At 43.7% G+C, this 21104-nt stretch overlaps 1 protein-coding gene across 2 annotated transcripts in view; it reads right to left on the reverse strand.

The window, feature by feature from the left end:
• The window catches only part of RMND5A (required for meiotic nuclear division 5 homolog A), a 59928-nt gene extending 51172 nt beyond the window's left edge, over nucleotides 1–8756 (reverse strand). For both annotated transcript variants that reach the window (XM_040224264.1, XM_040224263.1), the window contains exon 1: nucleotides 8109–8756. In XM_040224264.1, the coding sequence (XP_040080198.1) occupies nucleotides 8109–8250 (142 nt within the window). In that variant the 5' untranslated portion in view covers nucleotides 8251–8756. The remainder of the gene's footprint in view (nucleotides 1–8108) is intronic.
• Nucleotides 8757–21104: the final 12348 nt, after the last annotated feature.

A 21104-nucleotide genomic window follows, 5' to 3' on the forward strand; every position in this document is an offset into this window, starting at 1 on the left:
TGACTCTTTGTGACCCAAGGCTCCTGTCTGTGAGGATTCTCCAGGCAAGAATACTGGAGTGGGTTGCCATACCCTCTTCCAGGGGATCTTCCAAACTCAGGGATCAAACCCAGGTCTCCCGCATTGCAGGCAGATTCTTTACTGTTCGAACCACCAAGGAAGCCCTTTAGTATCATGCTGTGTCCTAGTCCACAGCCATGGTTTATCCCCTCTCAACTGTGAAACTCTGGCCTCGTTATCCAAATAAAGTTCCTTGAAGACTGTTGTGTAATACTTTTGGAATATTCCTAAGAGCGTTAAGCAGACCACTAGACACAATGGCAGTTAACATACACCGGTAATAAAGATATCTAAACCCAGTGTCTCAATTAAGGTACGGAATGCTTAAAGGTACGGACTCCCTTAAAAATAACAAGTAAACCTTGTTTTACAGAGTTCAAAGCCAGTTCATACTATCTAATTTCCACAACCCATGACATAAGCTATCAGTCTACTGAGGAGCAAAGAGGTTAAGGGAGACTGTAGAAGCAGTGAGGGCTTCCCAAGTGGTGCTGGTGGTAAAGAATCCACTGGCCAACGCAGGAGAAACAAGAGATGAGGGTTCCATCCCTGGGTCGGCAAGATCCCCGGAGGAAGAAATAGCAACTCACTCCAGTTCTCTTGGCTAGAGAATCCCATCGACAGAGGAGCCTGATGGGCTGCAGTCCATGGGGTGGCGAAGAGTCGGGCGCACATGCGCACACACGCACACACACAGAGGCAGTGAAGTGATAGAACAAGGACTCAAATCCAGATCTCCTGAGCTCAAGGACAAAACTTTAGGTTCTTCTCCACAAACACAGTCACATCTTGTCTCCTCAACCAGCCTCTACCTTCCTGGAGGACTGAGGCCATGCATACTGTGCTTCTCTTTTAAAAAGTCTCTCTTTATCTCCTCCCAAACGTCTTCGCAGTCCAATAATAAGATATTAAACCTATATGGATTGTACAGATACAGCACGTACTGTGCCCCAGGCCTCTTAGGTGGAGAAAGACTTGGCAAAAGAAGACATACAGATTTCCCAAACAATGTTCCCAAGAACCACTTTGAGCTCAGCCATACGATCACTAAACTGAAACAGAGTGGAAGCTTATTTCTAAAAGCCTCAAGTGCTGCCAGAGATTCTAGTCTCTTGTTCTCTGAGCCGTTAGACTAGCATGTAATCTAAGAAGGACAGAAGAAATGCTCTGTTGAGAGTTATCACCTCCCCAGTATTCAACTTTGGGGAGTAACATAGGAGTACCACAGGCCTCCAAGTATATAACTTCTGGCCAGGACTCCCCACAACTGCCTCTTGGGGTCATTTTCAAAGATTTTACAGATGAAGAGGCAGGGCCTCAAATAAAAACAAGTAAGTTTCAATATCCCAAGTGAACAGCAGTCTACCTAAAACACCACTTTCACTATGCTAGCTACTAAGTGACTGCAACATGAAAACAACAGAAGTTTCTCTATTAACTCTAGTAAGATAGTATCACAGAAGTGTTGGCAAGTTTCCCCCTTACCGAGGTTATTATCCAGAATTAGAAACTACTCAGGAGACAAGATAACCTTAGGAAAATGATTTTATTACACCAAGCATTAAAGTAATTTCAAGTAAGTTCTCAAAGGTAACGTGAATCAAGCTGTATTCTCAGAGTCTACACATGAAGTCATACCAGCAACTCAGGGCTTGAATTATCTGAACACTACAGTTAGAAGTCAAGGAGAAAGCTGAGAAGCCAAGATTGGGCTAATCAAGAAACCATCTCAAAGAATGCTGTTATCGATGTAACTTACAGCTGGCTCAACTACAATGGGCATCTATCACTTCTGTCTGGCGCAAGTTTTCCTTCTAGAACTCTCTTCTTTATTGGAGCAACAGCACGTCACAGGGTCATGAATCATCTGACCCTCGGGAAGCAGAGCCCAAGGCGGCCAATGGGCTCCACCCAGCAGCCCCGGTTACTGATCTGAGCCAGGACAATAAAAATATTCCCTAGTAATTTTGTTGGAAATACAGCACACAGGCATGTCCCTGTCTCTGGGATTACAAGCAGCACAAGAATGACATGAGTCCACGGGCCATCTTTGCTTCCATGTGGAAAAAGCTCTGCTGAGGATGAAGCCAACCATGGAGGAAAGTGAAGCCAAGAGAGGAAGAGAACAAAACCAGTCCTCATGACACCCTCTGTGCCCCAAGAGCCGCTGGCCTATCCTCAGCCTTTTTAGTTATGAGTCAACAAATTCTATTTTAATTAAAACCATTTTGCCACCTGCAACCAAAAGGATCCTGAGTGATCCAGCAGTCTGAATGAGTAAGGTGCCAAATGACAAGTTACCTCCTAAATGAGCCTGTAAAGGAATGGCTGACAAAGTTAAATCTGCTTCTAAACCCAACTGGAAACACCAACGCTAGCCTATTATTATTATGATTCTCACCATCTATAAAACAGCCCAAGTACATTGGTGACTGGTCTATTCTCTTCTTTGAGTTTTTGAATAATGGCTAATTCACACAAACTTTTTTTGACCTACTTATCTTGCTACTTTCCAGATTAAATGCTAAATGGAGATACCAAATTTTATTTAAAACTTGAATGGCATTAATTCTTTCAAGAGTGTCTTGTACTTCGCAAAAAGTTTAGTTAACAAATGAGGGACCAAGCTATGCAGCCTACTCAAAGTACGCCAAAGAATAACTAAGACTTTGATCCTGGGAGGGATTGGGGGCAGGAGAAGGGGACGACAGAGGATGAGATGGCTGGACAGCATTACTGACTCGATGGACGTGAATCTGAGTGAACTCTAGGAGTTGGTGATGGGCAGGGAGGCCTGGCATGCTGCGATTCATGGGGTCGCAAAGAGTCGGACATGACTGAGCGACTGAACTGAACTGAAGTAAGACATACCACTAGTCCACCAAACCCTGATCCTTTTACAATTAGTTCAACACAGACACTCAACACTGGTAGATGGTGAAAAGCAGAGAATCCACATATATAAATAAACATATTTTCCAATATATATATGTAATATATACAATTCAAATTCTAGAATGTAAAGTTAATTATATCTAACATGTAACCCTGGACCTCTGGTTTTTCTGTCTACTGACCCAATACTATATCACAAAAATTAGTTTAAAACATGACCATCTACTTTGCTTTTTCTTTCATGTTTAACTGCTTACTTCTCATCACTCTCAAGTTAAAAAAACAAAAAAAGAAGCAATTCTGCAATTAGTAATTAAATTCTCTTTGATTCACCAAAGAGATAAAGGTAGAAGATCATACTCTAAGTGTTAGACCACACAGAAACATACAGAGTTTTAGCTGATAATATATATTGACTGCACCCACAAATGAAACAATCTCTACCAACTTTCAAATTGTGATAATACTAAGCCTAAATCACAGTATGTAGAACTACACATCCAATGCCTTAGAGAAAAAATAAACAGTGATAAATTATCATTTCCCTGAATCTTCTTAAATTTTTTCTGGAAACAGCCAAATCTTTGGCTGCAAGATGGACAACTAGGTGGTCCGAGAATAAGAATGACTGAGAGGGAGATTTTTTTTTTTTTACTGGACATCCTTCTTATCATTTGAATTTATACCATTTAAATGTATTATCCACTCAAAAGAAATACAATTTTAAATTTAGAAATTCCTTGACAATCACTTTCAGAAACCATATTCAAACTCTCTTTAATAACAGCTCCAAAATAACAATTTCATTAAATACTGTACATCCTTTACACTTATAAACATTGTAATTTTTTCTCAAGTATACTATATACATGTAATAAAGCTGTTCCAGCCTAATATTCTATCACCAAACATGAATTTAGAATATTAGCAATACATAATTTATGGTTCTTTTATGTTCTCCTCTCCACCACAGAAGTGCTAATGATTAACAAAATATAAATACACTTGCCCTCCCCCAAAAGTTAACAATAAAATACCACAAGGCAAATAACCAAAATGTATCTAATATCACTTATCTGTTAATCAAGGGCTGTCCAAAGTGTGGTTCCCCTACCAAGGATGTGAATGGTGACTTTAGCTGTATGTGAAGTATTTTAACATATTTAACATAAGGTTGATTATACCTAACATACCAAATCTATGACTTCACAATTATTGCCCAGAATGAGGATAAATCTACTGAAGTGAAACTGTGAATCTACCTGAAAAATAAGAGTGTGCATGTGTAAGTAAGTTTGAGAAGAAGCAGGGCATCATCCAGATGAGATCAAGGGCAGAGTGAGAACAATCACCAACAGCGTCGACTGTATTAAACCTCAGAGCAAACTTCGCGCTCATAGGGAAACTCTCACTGAAAGGAGGATACACTAAATGACAAGAGCGTTCTCCTCTTCCCTCAGAGTTACGGAAATGCCATGTGGGGCAATTCAGAGCAGGTGAGAGGATCTTAGGGGAGATCAGGCAAGCCCCCTTTGGGCAGAGGTCACGTCACAATCTGGAACAAGGGTGGTGCCAGTGGACCACGGTTGTCAATGGGTTTCCTTTGATGGTTGATCAGTTTCTACCACAAGCCATCCTAACCATCCTCACGTGGTATAGCTGTCTGCTCACAACTTTAGAAAAGAGAAATTTAAACGTAAGAAAATGTAATTCAATCTCAAAAACTGACCTGACCCCCTGGCCCTCACTAAAGAACACTACTGAATCAGGCAGTCGCTCACCAACACTGTGATGCAATGTTGGGGGATCTATAGAGTCTCCATGATTCTACTTTATTCATATCACATTCTTACAGGAATATCATCACAAATGAACCCAAAGAATGAGCTTATTATAATAAGCCTAATTATAGAGGGTGCCAACTGGAGCCCCTCCATCCGGTCATGAGAAACCACCAGATCACTTGCCCAGACAGCCATATTCAGAGCTTTGAAAACTTCCTTTAGACTTGAAAATGGAGTTCCAAAATCAGATTTCAGTGCATATAGCTTTAAGAAGGGTACACTTAAGACTCAATGTAATACCCACATTGTCTGCAGAGACCTTTAGAAATCATCTGCTTTGAAAAATACCATCTTCCAGACACCAAGGCATGATATTTGTTGTCTTCATACAATAGAACATGATAAGAAAGAAGATTTTATTTTGAAAACTAGACCTAGTACTTGTGGTATTTATTTTTCTTTCATGTTTTATTGCTGCCTTTAGTCTCTTAGGGGCTTTCTTGGTGGCTCAGACAGTAAAGAATCTGCCTGCAATGCAGGAGACCAGGGTTCGATCCCTGGGTTGAGAAGATCCTCTGGAGAAGGGCATGGCAATGCACTCCAGTATTCTTGCCTGGAGAATTCCTTAGTCTCTTAATCCTATTCTTAAAGAATTAAAGAAAATCAAAGAGATTATCAATATAAAACTGCAATTTGTTAGATAAGAAGGTAAAAAATAGGCAGGAATGCCGCAATTCACATCAGACTGCTTGAACAACACAGCAAACTCTGTGGCTAATATCCCTCTGACCATAAGTTCCTCGAAAAGTCCCAAGCAAAGAGGTCTAAAACACATTTCTGCTTCAGCAAGTTCTCAAAATTATTTTACCCATCTGGGATGGGCCCCAAATTCCCTAAAATGAAATGCAAATCATTCGCCTTCAATTAATATGCTCTCTCTCTCTCATGGAAAGAAGGGATTTTTAAATAGTTTCTATCTTCTGTCTCATGGAAGAAAGGGATTTTTAAATAGTTTCTATCTTCTCTCTCTCTCAAACTCTACAAGCCCTGAATATTCAACCTGATCCTTAAAACTGAAATCCTTCCTTCCACCTCTCCAAGTCTACACCCTTCATCTACTCCTACCTTTTTCAGTCTTTGCATGTGAAGCACGGCCAACCCTTGGGACCCTACGGACTGTAGCCCACCAAGCTCCCTGGATTCTCCAGTCAAGAATACTGGAGTGGGTTGCCATAGCCTCCTCCAGGGGATCTTCCTGGCTCGGGGATCTAACTTGCAGCTCTTCTGTCTTCTGCATTGGCAGGCAGATGCCACTAGCGCCGCTTGGGAAGTCCCTTTTCAGTCTTTAACAATACAAAAAGATTGTCTCTCCAGATGAGGGGCGGAAGGGGCACACCTTCAGCCCCCTTACTTAAGCAGCCTCTCTCACCTCAATCTATTATTTTTCTTAACTCCTAGTCATCTAGTTTAACAATTCTATGAAACTGCTTGCAAAGAGGGTCACTGACTCCCAATAGCCAAACACCAGCTGACCAACCTCTCTAAGCTTGCCCTTTCTGTTTCTGCTGGCACCTCCAGGACCTCTGCTCTTCAAGTGGAGTTCAAGGCTGTGGTTAGACCCTACTGTCTTTCCTCTGTGCAACCTAATGATCTCCTTCACTCTCCTTTGTAGAAGGACACCAGGACACCATCTTAAACCTTACTTTGCTCCCAAACTCCATCTGTGCATCTTCAGCCAATAGGAAACATGATGCCCTTGACTAGGAAACACGATGCCCTTCACTATCTTCATCAGACCTTCAGTTTCTCACTTGTCCCAAACCAAGTTCACCAGAGCCTTCCCAGGAGACCCCCCTGCCCCACATCTGCTTCCCCCTCGCAGGCAGCCATCTAGGTCTGCTCATTTTTCCATATTCGTATTTCAAGTCCAAACCCCACTATGGCCACTGGGTTTCCTCTTTCTCGGAGTTCACGAGTGACAGCCGTGTCCACGGTGAGAGGCTGTTTTAAGGCTCCTTCACCATGAATGGGGCTTCCCAGGTGGCTCAGTGGTAAAGAATCCACCTTCCAGTGCAGGAGACGTGAGTTCGATCCCTAGGTCGGAAAGATTCCCTAGAGGAGGAAATGGCAACCAACTCCATTACTCTTGCCTGGAAAATTGCATGGACAAAGGAGTCTGGTGGGTACAGTCCATGGAGGCGCAGAGTCAGACACGACTGAGCCACGCACACAGGCACCATGGGTGAGCACTAACTCTCAACTGAAAACAGCCTGGGAAAGGAAAGTGTACAGGAAGGAACAGAGGTGGAGAGAAGTCCAGCCAGTGCCACTGTCCTCAACCACACTTGCTTCAGTGTCCACAGGTGACCTCAACTACCAAACCTTCCTTATCAAAGATTTCCGTTCAACCTCTGAGTTGAGCAGGGCCCCCAAACTCAACAAATCCATTCCATGAAGTCCATTACTTCTTGCTCAGAAAGAATCATCACTACAGACATTTTAACCTAAAGAATACCAGACTTTTCATGTTATTTAAAGAACCCAAACCCAAAGAATCCCACCCAGCTTCCACAAGTTAACTGCAGCTAAGTATCTTCCCCCAGGGCCTAGGGCTATAATAATAGAGAAGAAACACCTTCCATTGAAAACCTGCTTTCTGAAAGGAAAACAAGTAAAAACTTGACCAGGTAACGCATGTAACTAACAACTTGCTCCACAATGTGTTTCTGGGGAGGCTGCCTCCCTTCTCATCGCAGAATGCAACTGGGAGAGCTTAAGTTTGATTTAGCTAGTTTCTTAGGAATCACATTAGTGCCGCTGCGGAGTTGAAAGAAAGGCTTCTTCTACAGAGAGTCAAATTATGGAGTTGAAGCAGCGGCTGTTTTGTTAACCCACAGCTAAGAATAACATGCGAGTTTCTAATTTTAAAAAAATGAAGAAAGACGAGGAAAGTCAGTCCCTGGCTAAATGTCTGGGGCGAGGAGGAGGAGGGGTGGGGCTCTCTGCACTGACCCTCTCTTCGCCCGGATCCTCCTGCCCAAGGCAATTAACTAGGGGCGCCCACCCCGGGAGGGAGGCAATCTGCAGGTGCGACGAGCCGGCCCCGCGCCCGGGTTTAACCCTGGATGGAACCCGTGGCTCCAGAATTGGTTTCCGAATGGGTTCCCGCTCACTTTTAATTAACAAGGTCGGGGTAGGTTCAAGTCAGATCGCGGGGACAGGAGGAGGAAAAGTCACAGGGGCCTGGGGATCTCGGCGCCCCGGGGAAGACCGGGTCTGGCCGCCCGGAGGCACCCTCCTGGCCCGCCTGGGCCCGAGGGGCTCGGGGTGGGTGGGCCCGGTCCCGCGCGACCACCCGGGCCGCCTTACCGTGGCTCTGCAGGATCTCGTGCTTGAGGCCACCCGTGTAGTCGATGAGCTCCTCCAGGCCGCGCTCGCACAGCTGCCCATAGCCCGAGAACTTGTGCAGCACCTTCTCCAGCTCGCGCTCCACCGTCACGCACTGATCCATCCCGGAGGCGGCGGTGGCGGTGTTCTGCTCCTCGGCTCCCGAGTGTCCGCAGCCGTTCGGCCCGGGCCCGGCCGAGGCCGCGTCCTGCTCCTCGTCTCCCAGGCGGGCGGCGCAAGAGGCCGAGGCGGCGGAGGCGCTAGCCCCGACGCCAGGGGAGCCTCGCGAAGCCTGCGCCCGCCTGCCCCATGGCGCCCCGGCCCCGGCGCGTAGCCGCTGCTCCCGCTCGCTGGTCAGACCCGGCCCCGCGCCCCAGCTTCCCCGCTCGCCGCGTTCGGCTGCCCGCCGCGGCGCCGCCGATTGTTTTTGTTTTCACGGGAACGGACCGATGACCTGGTTCTCCCGGGCGGCACCAAGCGCCGCCGACCCGAGGGGGGCAACCACCCCAGCTAGAGAAGGAGGCGGCGCGGGCCGTACCAAGCGCACCGTCGAGGGGGGTCAGCCAGGCGAGCGCGGGCGGAGGAACACAGCCGCTCGCGCCGCCGCTCTAAAGGTGTGGGCCGTACCACGCGGGAGGCGTGCGAGGGAGCGGGAGAGGGTGGAGCCAGAGCCCAATTGGTCCAAAGAGCTAAATTGGGAACTTTAGAGACAGCCCCAGAGCTCCGAGAGCGCTACAACTACGCGCTCCGTAAACAAGTGGGTGGAAACCGGCCCTAGCGACTCCGCCCAGAAACGGGGAAAACGAGCCAATGGGCTCCGGGAACACGTAAGGACCCAAAGTTCTCCAATCCAGGGCCGAGGCGTAACCCTTCAGCCAATCCGGGACTAAGGGCCAAACCAATAGACTCGTTGTTGGAGGGGGTGACTTGAAGAGCATCCCGGGAAGCTAGGCGTTTTGGGGAAGCCATAAGGGAAAACAAGGCAGAAATAAAGATGTCTGTTTCCTGTAGGACTTCGCCCTAGCCTTGTATTATTTCCTCTCCCCATCACTCAAGGGGGTACGGTCGTTCCGAAGTTTTGGAAAACGGATTCGCCGCCCCGAGGTGGTGGGGGGCGGTGGCGGAAATCCAGCTGGGCCGGACGGGGTGGGAGGTGCTACGGGCGAGGGTCTCTAACGAGAATGAAAGGCGGGGGTGGTTGTGGGGCTGGAGAAGGGGGTGGCCGGGCGCAGACTGCGGTGCTCCCTCGACTCTTGCGACACTAGGAGGTCACACGCCTCACACACACCCACCCCACCCGCCCCCGCAGGCCTCGGCCCTTTGGCCCCTGGGCCTGGAGCCTCTCCTGACCGATTGCTTCACCCCGCGTGTAAGACGGGCAGCTTCGCGGACAGTAAACTCGAGTCGGAGATTGGGGCAGTCTGGCCCCTGCCTCTTAGGCGCCTTATTCCATTGAATAGGTTGGAGTTACCCCTTTGCGTAAATCCTTCCCTGACTTGGCGATGGTGCCTCCAACCTTGTCCTATACCTATTTGCTCACTGAGCTGCAGCTGAGGAGGAGCCACGCTGCTGCTTGCCTCGGGCCCTCTGTTACTTGCATTTTCTTTGACCTGGAAAACTCTCTACCTTCTCATCCTAAAATTAGCTCCCTTGTCCCACTGAGGGTCCTCCCCAGACCTCACTCCCTCCTCCATTGCTATGTCATTTATTATAATACCAATTGTATCATCAGTTCTATTCTTTGCGCACCATTATTAAAATCTGAAATGATCTGATTCAATTTATTTTTACATAGTTGAGCCTTTATTCGCATTCAATGGCTTATTCTTTTTCATTTTTATTTAGTATATTATCATTTTAACAACTTAAAATGTTATTCCACAGATTAGGTGACAATGATTTCTTTAATCTGAAAATTAAACTCTTTGAGAGTTGGAAACTATTAACTCAGACAATCAACTAATAAATACCGATTCCTGGAATTGTTCCAGTTGTAGAAGGGAAAACATGCTCACGGCGTGCTTTTATTTTTAGTACTGATGTTGGGGAATAATTTATATCCCATTGGTTCTCAAGTAAAGAATGGGTAATGAAACAAAAAAGACCTTTTCCTAATTTTATTCGTTTGCTTTTCTGTCTGTAGCTCTTCAATAGATTTCCAGTAAGGCAGCCCCCTTGCCTGTGTTTTCTGTGCAGGAAACAGTGCCTGGAGACATGGTATACTATCTTCTTCTTTTTTTAATTTAGGTAAAATCTCATTGAGCCTCAATTTCCTTTTTTTGTAATTCGGAAGTAATTAGGATTAATAATACTCAACTCCATTGTTAGGAAAGTTAAGTGAGGTAACATGAAAACACCCAGAAAGCAGCACATGATAACCACGTGATGAATGGTGGTGGTGGTTGTGACTATTGATGTCAGTTCCCAGGAATAAATCTGAGATGGCAGTTTAGTCAGGGAATCATGTTGATCTTGCACCCAATCCTTTATTTCTTGGTGATTCTCAAGGGCAGCCCCAACTGTGGCTGTTACATACCTCCTTTCTCTTCCCTCCCTTGCCCATTTTCCTTTCTTTCTTGGCAGGTGACCCTGAGTCCTGCTTCCCTGAGAATCCTCTCCTCAAAATATGTCTATTGATACCGTCCATTTGGTGAACTGTTGTCAAGTGCCAGAAGGAAGAAGAGTCCCTTCTCCCTTCCTAAGCTGCCGCCTGACCTCAATCTGTTTCCCTTTTCCTCAGTTCTTTCAAGGCCAAACTGCCCAAACAAATCCTCTATATGTGTTCCTCCTGTTTCTCCAAGGATCACCTTGATAAGCTCAGTCACCCTTTTCTCACTCTTGTTTCCCTTGATCTCACTGCAACACGTGAAAATTACAAATCACCATCCCATTTAAAATACTTCTGTGACCTCCAGGGCATTGCCATGGTATGGTTCAGTCACCCCTTCTCTGTTACTGGCTCTTCTTTCTCATTTAGTCACCTATATGGATGCGCGTTTGCCCCAGGTTCTATTCTCAACCTTGTTTTCTCTCTACCTGCTGTCCTGTGAGAGCACATTAAAATTAAAATTGTCCTGATCTGTTCTCATAAACTAGCTTCACATTTCCCACAACTAGCAAGATGCAACCCACTCCAGTGTTCTTGCTGGGAGAATCCCAGGGACAGGGGAGTCTGGTGGGCTGCCGTCTATGGGGTCACACCAACAGCAGCAGCAGCAGCAGCAGCAGCAGCAAGACATCATCATCCAGAGAACTTGTTACCTCCAATGAACATGTCAAAAACAGAATCCATATTTCCCTTCCAAAACTGACTCTCCTCCTCTTGACTCTTCATTTTTTGTCAGCATTACCTTAACTTTCCCATGTTCCTATGCCACCTCACCATCTTCATCTTTAACTTACCTCTGTGTGTGTATGCGCGTGTGTGTGTGCCCAATTGCCCAGTTGTGTCCCACTCCTTGAGACCCCATGGACTGCAACCCACCAGGCTCTTCTGTCCATGGGGATTTCCCAGGCAAGAACACTGAAGTGGCTTGCCATTATCTCCCCCAGGGATCTTCCTGACCAGGGATTGAACCCATGTCTCTTGCATCTCCTGCCCTGGCAGGCAGATACTTTACACTGCACCACCTGGGAAGCCCTTGACTTATCTCTAGGGTTCTTGAAAACCTTTCCTCCATCAGACTCCTTGACTCCATTGACCTATTTCCATTGTCACCTATATCCTTCTCAAGATCCCTTCACTAAGTAACCTGCCTTCAGTCACCCCAGAATTATTGGTTCTTTCCAGATGTCCTCATCAGTTTCCCTAGGGATACAGATTGTCTCACTCCCTTTTCCATCCACCCTCCACATTTTCTCCACATGTTCTGTATTGAGTCTAACTTCCTAATGTCTTAAATGAGGCTTTTCAGTTTCTACTTCCTTCACCTTCACTGTGCTTGGTCACTCAGTCATGTCTGACTCTTTGACCCCATGGACTATAGCCCACCAGGCTCCTCTGTCCATGGAGATTCTTCAGTCAAGAATACTGGAGTGGGTTGCCCCGTGCCCTCCTCCAGGGGATCTTCCCAACCCAGGGATCAAACGCAGGTCTCCTGCATTGCAGGCAGATTCTTTACTGTCTGAGTCACCAGGGAACCTCAGGAAAACCTGAGTGGGTAGCCATTCCCTTCTTCAGGAGATCTTCCCAACCCAAAGATCGAACCCAGGTCTCCTGCATTGCAGGCAGATTCTTAACCATCTGAGCCTCACCTTCATTAGTACTTTATTTATTTATTTTTTTGCTGTGCTGGTTCTTTGTTGCTACAAGCAGACTTTATAGTTGTGGTGCATGGGCTTCTCATTGAGGTGGCGTCTCTTGTTGTGGAACTCAGACTCTACACTGTGTGGACTTCAGGGGCTGTGGCTCATGAGCTTAGTAGCCCCGTGGTAGGTGGGATGTTAGTTCATGGACCAGGGATTGAACCCATGTCCCTTGAATTGGCAGGCAGATTCTTAACCATTGGACCACCAGAGAAGTCCCTTCATAAGTACTGTTGTCATCCTTCCAAGATTATAATCACTTCTCTTAGCTCTACAGTGCCATCAAATGAATATTTAAAAAATAAGAATAACCTTTATTCTCCTGAAAAAGTATTATAAGAATTAAATCAGACAATCCATGTAAGGCACTCAATATAATGCTTGGTATATGATAACAGCTATTATTATCCACTAATGAGAAAGGAGAAGGAAATGGCAACCCACTCCAGTATTCTTGCCTAGAGAATCCCATGGATGGAGGAGCTCGGTGGGCTACAGTCCACGGGTCGCAAAGAGTCGGACACGACTGAGCGACTTCAATTTCAATGAGAAATAGTCAAGACTTCCCATTACCTGCAGTTTCAAATCCTGAATCTTAGCTGTGTGGTCTGCCCAGCATAGCAGAACATCACAATCCCCCATCGAAACACTAGGCACTTTCACACTTTGAGGGTGAATTAAGCACAGCTTCGTCATGCTTTTTCTTCTCCTAGAATGCTTCTCTTTATCCTCAGCTACTCAAATCCTTCCCCTTCTTCAAGTAATAAGACAAATCCTATTACTATTAATCTCTTTTGCTATTGATACCTTCTAGATCTTGGTCTGCCACTCCTCAATATGGTAATCATCAGTGATATGTAGCTATATTTTTAAATATTTATTTATGTATTTGGCTGTACCAGGTCTTAGTTGTGGCATGCAGAATCTAGGTCCCTGACCAGGGGTCAAACCCGGTCTCCCTGAATTGGGAATGCAGAGTCTTAGCCATTGGATCACCAGGGAAGTCCCCCTATGTAGCTATTTAAATTAAATTTTTAAAATTCATTTTCTCAGTGGTACCAGCCACATTTCAGCTGCACAGTAACTACAGATGCTCGTGGCTACTGTGTTAATCAGCACAGAACATTTTTTTTTTTTTTACTGTAGAAAGTTCAGTTAAACAGTTCTGATCTAGACCATGACCCTAAGGGTTACCAGCCGCTCTTTTAACTGCTGGAGGACTTAACTTCTCTGTTAAGCCATTTAATGCTTAAGTGCATACTGCCCTCATATTTTTAGTTAACTTTTCCAAAATGTACCTTCTTTTCTAACTAGATTGTTAGCTCCTAGGTCATAGATTAATTTTCTTTTCTCTCCCATGATTTAATCAGCGCAGAAAAAGTGCCCTAGGTACTTGTTACAGGAAAGAAGATAAACAACAGGAGTGTGTGCTTGCTAAGTTGCTTCAGTCCTCTCCGACTCTGCGACCCTATGTGGCCCACCAGGCTTCTCTGTTCATCGGATTCTCCAGGCAAGAATATTGGAGTGGGTTGCCCTGCTCTCCTCCAGAGGATCTTCCTGACCCAGGGATCAAACTGCTGTATTAGCAGGTAGGTTCTTTACCACTAGTGCCACCTGGGAAGCCCAACAAGAGGAAAAGAGACTGTAAATTTAACCAGGGAAAGAAAAATAGTACTTGTAAAGGCAGAGATCTTTGTTACCTTCTTCCTTTGTATTGGCCCTTCCTACCTCGTACATAATTGCTTTCAGCCTAAACCTTGATTTCTCAGAGAAAAGTCTCTAGAAGTAACAGCAGAAAAATTCCATTTTCAGAACAACAGCAAATTATTTTTCTATGACTACATTTTTACCACACAGCAAAAAATAATTCACACGCACAAACACCAACCAACAAACAAAAACCCCATCCAGTATCAACTGAGCTCCTGCCTCCGTAATTTGTTCAATCTAGGGACCATTTCATTTGCAATCATTCTAGACTTTGCATTGGTCCTCCCCTCCACCCCAAATTCCATTCTCTGTAACATTTAAGAAAACAATCCAAAGAAAGGAAAAAAAAAACTTTTTGTTTTATGACCAAAATGCATCTTCTTTGTTAGAAAATTAGAAAATACAAATAGGTTAACAGAAATAATCATCCAGTGAAATCCCAAGACCCAGAAAAAAAAAATTAGATTTAACGCTTGGGATGAATTTCCAGACTTTGTCTTGAATATACAGATAGGCCCATAGGTGAAGGATGTTTCTCATTATTTAGAATTACTTTGTAGACTGTTTTTATTGTCTTCAACATTTCTTTGGGTCTTCCCTGGTGGCTTAGACAGTAAAGACTCTATCTGCAATGCAGGAGACCTGGGTTCAATCCCTGCGTCAGGAAGATCCCCTGGAGAAAGAAATGGCTACCCTACTCCAGTATTCTTGCCTGGAGAATCCCACAGACAGAGGAACCTGGTGGGCTACAGTCCAAGGAGTCACAAAGAGTCAGACACGACTGAATGACTAAGCACACACATTTCTCTAACAAAAGTTTTCAGAACTGCTCGTGACATCTTTTCGAAATGTTTAGTAACTGTTATACATAACTATAGCTTAGCATTCACCCTTATTCAGTATATCTTATACATATTTTTTTTTATCTTGACTTGCTCTTAGATGCTTGAAAGTAGACAGACACAGATAGAAAAAGTAAAAATTTCATCTTTCAAATTTGAGAATCTATAAAGAAAACTTTTAAAATATGCTTTTTATGCAAAATGCACTTTCAGATATGAGTAAGAAAGACTATGTTTATAATTGTAAAAAAAAACTAACTTTGTGAAAGAGATCTTGCTAATTTCCTAACTGTTCTAGCTGACAGCCAATACAAAAAAGTACGGTTAAATTGACAAAATGTGTTATTATGAAATATCAAATTTTGAAAATAACACTCCTTTTCATCATTTATTTAAAAATCAATTTTCATCATTCTCAAGCCATTACAAAAAAAAAAAAAATCTCCACATGAGACATTTCTGGAAATTGCTGCTAAGACTAATTTAAGAAATGGGTGAAAGCATAACTACCAGCAAAAGTATTGATCAGAATGTTTTTCAGTTCTTTTATACCTCCTGTGTGGTTTGGGGCATATTGCCACTTACATGCCTGTTTGCTGGCTGGCTGGATTATACCTTGCCTGCCATTATGACCTACTGGTAGGCAGTGTTGACAATAATGCCTTTTCTTCTGTATCCACTACCACCTTCTTTCAGCACCACTAAAGATTGTTTAAGACAGCCTCTCTCAACAGCAAAGCCATCCCCAAAGTGGTCTTCACCCCTTCTGGAGGCCAGGGCACTTCTCATTGACTGCCTTCTGGTTTTGTTATTGTTTCATCTCAGAGTTGTGTCTGACTCTTTTGTAACCCCATGGACTGTAGCCAGCCAAGCTCCTCTGTCCATGGGATTTCCCAGGCAAGAATACTGGAGTGGGTTGCCATTTCCTTCTCCTGGGGATCTGCCCAACTCAGGAATCGAACCTGTGTCTCCTACATTGGCAGGTAGATTCTTTACCACTGAACCACTAGGGAAGCCCACCTTCTAGCTTAGACACCCCCTTAAAGGTCTCTGTGAGGATGATATGCAGGCATTGCCCTCATATATTATGCCTTGTAGGGGGGTCTTTATACCTTTTGGACCTGGTCCCCATGGGTTTTATTGATCTGATCATTTTCTTTCTGGAATCTGGGTGTCTTTCTATACTTTGTTTGCTGCTCACTCTCTTGTGTGGTTTACAGGTATAGCAGGAAGGGTGATAGCACTGTAATTCTGAAGTAATTCACTCAGCCCCGCCCGGCCTCAGTTTCCTTGTTTATAAAATAAGAAGCTTGAAATAGATGACCTTTAAGTCCCTTCCAGTTCTAAAGTTACAGAGATGCCAGTGTTTATTAGACAACATGTGAGGCACTATACAACCAAGCAGGAATAGATAGATACACCCTCCTTGCTTTTTTTCTGGGGTGGGGGGCACACCCTGTGGCTTGTGGGGTCTTCGTTCCCAGACCAGGTATCAAACCCGTGTGCCCTACAGTGGAAGCTGGGGTCCTAACCAGGGGACCACCAGGGAATTCCCCCTCCTTGCTTTTGAAAATTTTGATGCTGAATCACTACTTCCTCATTGCAAAAGTGTAATGGGTGTTTTTTCCCCCTTTGGCTTTGTTTATTTATTCCAGTAATAATAATACCTACCATTTATCGAGTGCTTACAGTATGCCAGGCACTTTGCTTTAAATATGTGATTATCAGAAGCAACTTTGGAAGTAAATATTATTTTATCTCTGTTTTACAGAGGAATAAACTGAAGCAGAGAGGGATTTCTGCAAGATCAGACAGCTAATACACAGTGGAGCTGCAATTTGAATTTAAATCTGTCTGACTCCAGAACCCATTAGCACTCTACCTCCGAAAAGCAAAATTATGCTCCATAATTACTTGTTAAGCATGTGGTTCCTAATAACACAAAGGATCATTTACTCTAAGTAATGTGGTTAGGTAATAGGAGTCTAGGGCTAAAATTCACAGAAATTGTAACACTTCTACTTGCCAGCTTTTACACCTTTGGCAACAATCTTAACCTAACAGTCTTATTTTTTTTAAATAACAATTTCTACTCCACCTACCTTGCAACATCACTGAGTTATATATATTTATTTCTAAAGTAATTTAAATGTGTTTTATATGGTAAATGTATACATGTAATTAGCAAATGTATAAGAATATATATGTATAGATTCACAGAAAGTTCTCTATAAACCATGAAGCCCTATAAAAATCCAGAGTGCTGTTATTTCCTCTTACGTATGTATTTGATGCATCTGTTTATGTATCTTGTGTGCACGCGTGCACGCTCAGTCATGTCCGACTATTTGCCACCCTATGGACTGTAGCCCACCAGGCTCCTCTCTGCATGGAATTTTCCAGGCAAGAATACTGGAGTGGGTTGCCTTTTCCTACCGAATCTTCAGGGCAGAGTCTAGGTTGTAAATTGCTGACGTACAAGATTCATGACTTTTGACAACCTGGGAGAAACTCCAGATAGTAAACTAAGCAAGTGCTTAAAACATGGCCTTTTGGGACTTCCAGTTCCACAAACACGAACTAATCCCATTCCTCCAGGTTGTTTCTAAAAAAAAAAACAACCCTGGACGTAGCACAGAAAACACACAGGAATATTTTGAAAAGCAGAAAGAAGTTGGGCAGTATAGGGATCTTAGGACTTGAAAAATGACCTGGTGATTAATTCACAGGTTTTCTCCAATATCTCAGTTGTTGTCATTGTTGTTCAGTTGCTAAGTCATGTCTGACTCTTCTGCAACCCCATGGAGCCTGTAAGGCTCCTCTGTCCATGGGATTTCTCCATGCAAGAATACTGGAGTGGGTTGCCATTCCCTTCTCCAGGGGATCTTCCCCACCCAGGAATCAAACCTGCATCTCCTCCATAGGCAGGTGAGTTCTTACCACTGAGCCATCAGGGAAGCCCCCATATCTCAGATGGGGTACTGCAAAAGACTCCCAGTCAGCACCACAAACAGGCACACACAATAAAGGTTCCAAAAAAGCCTATTTTCTCTAACCAAAGCATGGGAAAAGGGATGGCCTAACACTGAGAACTTTGTTGGCAATATCCATCCAATTCCAGCCAAACACAAAAAACTGCATCCTTTCCCCTTAGCATGGTATCAGCAGAGCTGAGCAGGGACATAATTTTCCACTCAACCCCCCTTAATCCATGGACCTGGAGGCAGTGCTCCAGTTCCTCTGCAGGATGGTTTTGGCAAGTCAGAGTAGGGAGCCGACCTTCTGTCTCCTGCCTGGCAAAAGCAGGTGGTGCTCCAGTTCCCTCAGCAGGTGGTACCAACAGATTGAGCAGGGAGCTGAGTTTATACCCCTGGTTAAGAGGCAACAAGACAGTGGGAGTTGTCACCCCCGACCCTTCCACTGGGAGCAAGGGGAATGCTGAACTTCCACCCCACCTCTTTGCAACAAGGCAGTATGAGTCAGGGCTCCACTTTTGCCAAAGTGTGTTGGTAGGGCTTGGAAGCTAAACATATATACCCAGCAGCCCATGTGTTAAATCTCAATAGGGGACTGCCTGCTCTAAAGGAAAAAGAAGATTAAATGTGATCCAGAGCACTGTTAATATACTATCCAGAATGTCCACGATGTGATTTTTTTTTAATTACTCATCCAACAACTAGAAAAATCACAATATGAATGAGAAAAGACAACCAAAAGATGCCAACGAAATGAATCGAATGTTGGAATTATCTGATAATTACAGTAGTGCTGCGTTGCTTCAGTCGTGTCCGACTCTTTGCAGTCCTGTTCTGCCAGGCTCCTCTGACCATAGGAGTCTCCAGTCAAGAATACTGGAGTGGCTTGCCATTGCCTTCTCCAAAGGGTCTTGCAACCCAGATATCAAACCTGCGTTTCTTACATCTCCTGCATTGGCAGGCAGGTTCTCTATCACTAGCGCCACCTAGGTAAGCGCATGATAATTACATTAAAGCTATGATAATACTCGAGCAATCACTGACAACGTTTCTTGAAACAAAGACAATTCAGCAAAGATATAGACATTATTAAAAGAAGGAAACAAATTATAAGTAAAATTTAAAACTTGCTGTTTGGGCTCAAAAACAGAGTGACGATAACAGAGGTTAGGATCAGTGAACTTGAGGAACAGACCAATAGAACTTATTGAATCTGAACAACAGAAAATAGTCTGGAATAAAAATGAACAGTGTCTCAGGGACTGTGGGATATTATTTTTTAAGTAACAATCCTATCATTGTAGTCACAGAAGGAAAGGAGAATGAGAGTAAGACTGAAAATGTGTTCAAAGGAATAATAGCTGAAAACTTCCCTAATTTGGCGAAGATATAAGCCTATAATTTCAAGATGTTGAACAAATACCAAAGACTATATGACAAACCCAAAGAATTCCACTTCAAGACACATGACAATTAAACTTCTGAAAAATAAAGAGAATATCTTGAAAACAGCCAAAAAGAAATGACACCATTTTGTAGAGAGGAAAACCAATACAAATTACAGCAGATTTCTCATCTGAACCATGAAGGTCAGAAGGAAGTGGCACATTTTTCAAGTACTAAAAGGTTGTCAACCCAGAATTCTATGTCCATTGAAAATCACCCACAGACATACAATAATATTTTCCAAACAAAAAAAAATTGGAACATAAGGAAGAAAGAATATAATAAGCAAAAATGTTGGTATGTGCAATAGACTTCCCTTCTCTTGAGTTTTCTAAATTTCTAAATTGGCACTGAAAGCAAAAATTATAACACTGTTTGATGTGATTCTAAATGTAGGTAGAGTAAATATTTAAGACAATCATATTAACAGGGAGGACAAAGACATAAAGGGAGGTGAGGTTTCTATGCTTAAGTCGAATTGATAAAATGATGCAAGTAAACTGTGATATGGAGAAGGAAATGAAAACTCAATCTAGTATTCTTGCTTGGAAAATCTCATGGACAGAGGAGCCTAGTGGACTGCCATCCATGGGGTCACAAAAAGAGTCGGACACATGTTAGCAGCTAAACAACAAACAAGAATTTAATAGGTATGTATAATGTAATACCTAGAGTGATGACTAAAAAATATATACAAAGAGGAAAATTAAAAATACTATTGATAAGGGGAAAAGGAAGAATTATTGTTTAAGGGGTACAGAGTTTCTGTTTGAAATGATGAAAAAGTTCTCAAATGGATAGAGATGATGGCTGTACAACATGGTGAATGTACTCAGTTGCATACTTAAAATGATTAAATATGGTAAACTTTATGTTAGTGTATATTTTGCCAAAATCTTAAACACAAATAATTAAAATAATTAATTAAAAAAACATAGCAGTGGTAATAATTTTGCAATATATAAATGTATCAAATCAGTATGTTGCACCTCTTAAATTGCACAATGTTATATATGTCAGTTATATTTCAATAAAGCTGGGGAAAAATACTGTAGATAAGTCAAAATGGAATTCTTTAAAAGTGTTCAAGTAATCCGCAGTATGGCTGGAAAAAAGAAACTAGGGAAATAGAAAACAAAGACACAGAAATCAAAACATAAAATGGCAAACTTGACGCTTACTCCTTGGAAGGAAAGTTACGACCAACCTAGATAGCATATTCAAAAGCAGAGACATTACTTTGGCAACAAAGGTCCGTCTAGTCAAGGCTATGGTTTTTCCAGTAGTCATGTATGGATGTGAGAGTTGGACTGTGAAGAAAGCTGAGCATCGAAGAACTGATGCTTTTGAACTGTGGTGTTGGAGAAGACTCTTGAGAGTCCCTTGGACCGCAAGAAGATCCAACCAGTCCATTCTAAAGGAGATCAGTCCTGGGTGTTCTTTGGAAGGACTGATGCTAAAGCTGAAACTCCAGTACTTTGGCCACCTCATGTGAAGAGTTGACTCATTGGAAAAGACCCTGATTCTGGGAGGGATTGGGGGCAGGAGGAGAAGGGGATGACAGAGGATGAGATGGCAGGATGGCATCACCAACTCAATGGACGTGAGTTTGAGTGAACTCCGGGAGATGGTGATGGACAGGGAGGCCTGACGTGCTGCAGTTCATGGGGTCGCAGAGAGTCGGACACGACTGAGCGAGT

The sequence above is a fragment of the Oryx dammah genome, unplaced genomic scaffold (genome assembly GCF_014754425.2).
Source record: "Oryx dammah isolate SB20612 unplaced genomic scaffold, SCBI_Odam_1.1 HiC_scaffold_25, whole genome shotgun sequence".
NCBI lineage: Eukaryota > Metazoa > Chordata > Mammalia > Artiodactyla > Bovidae > Oryx > Oryx dammah.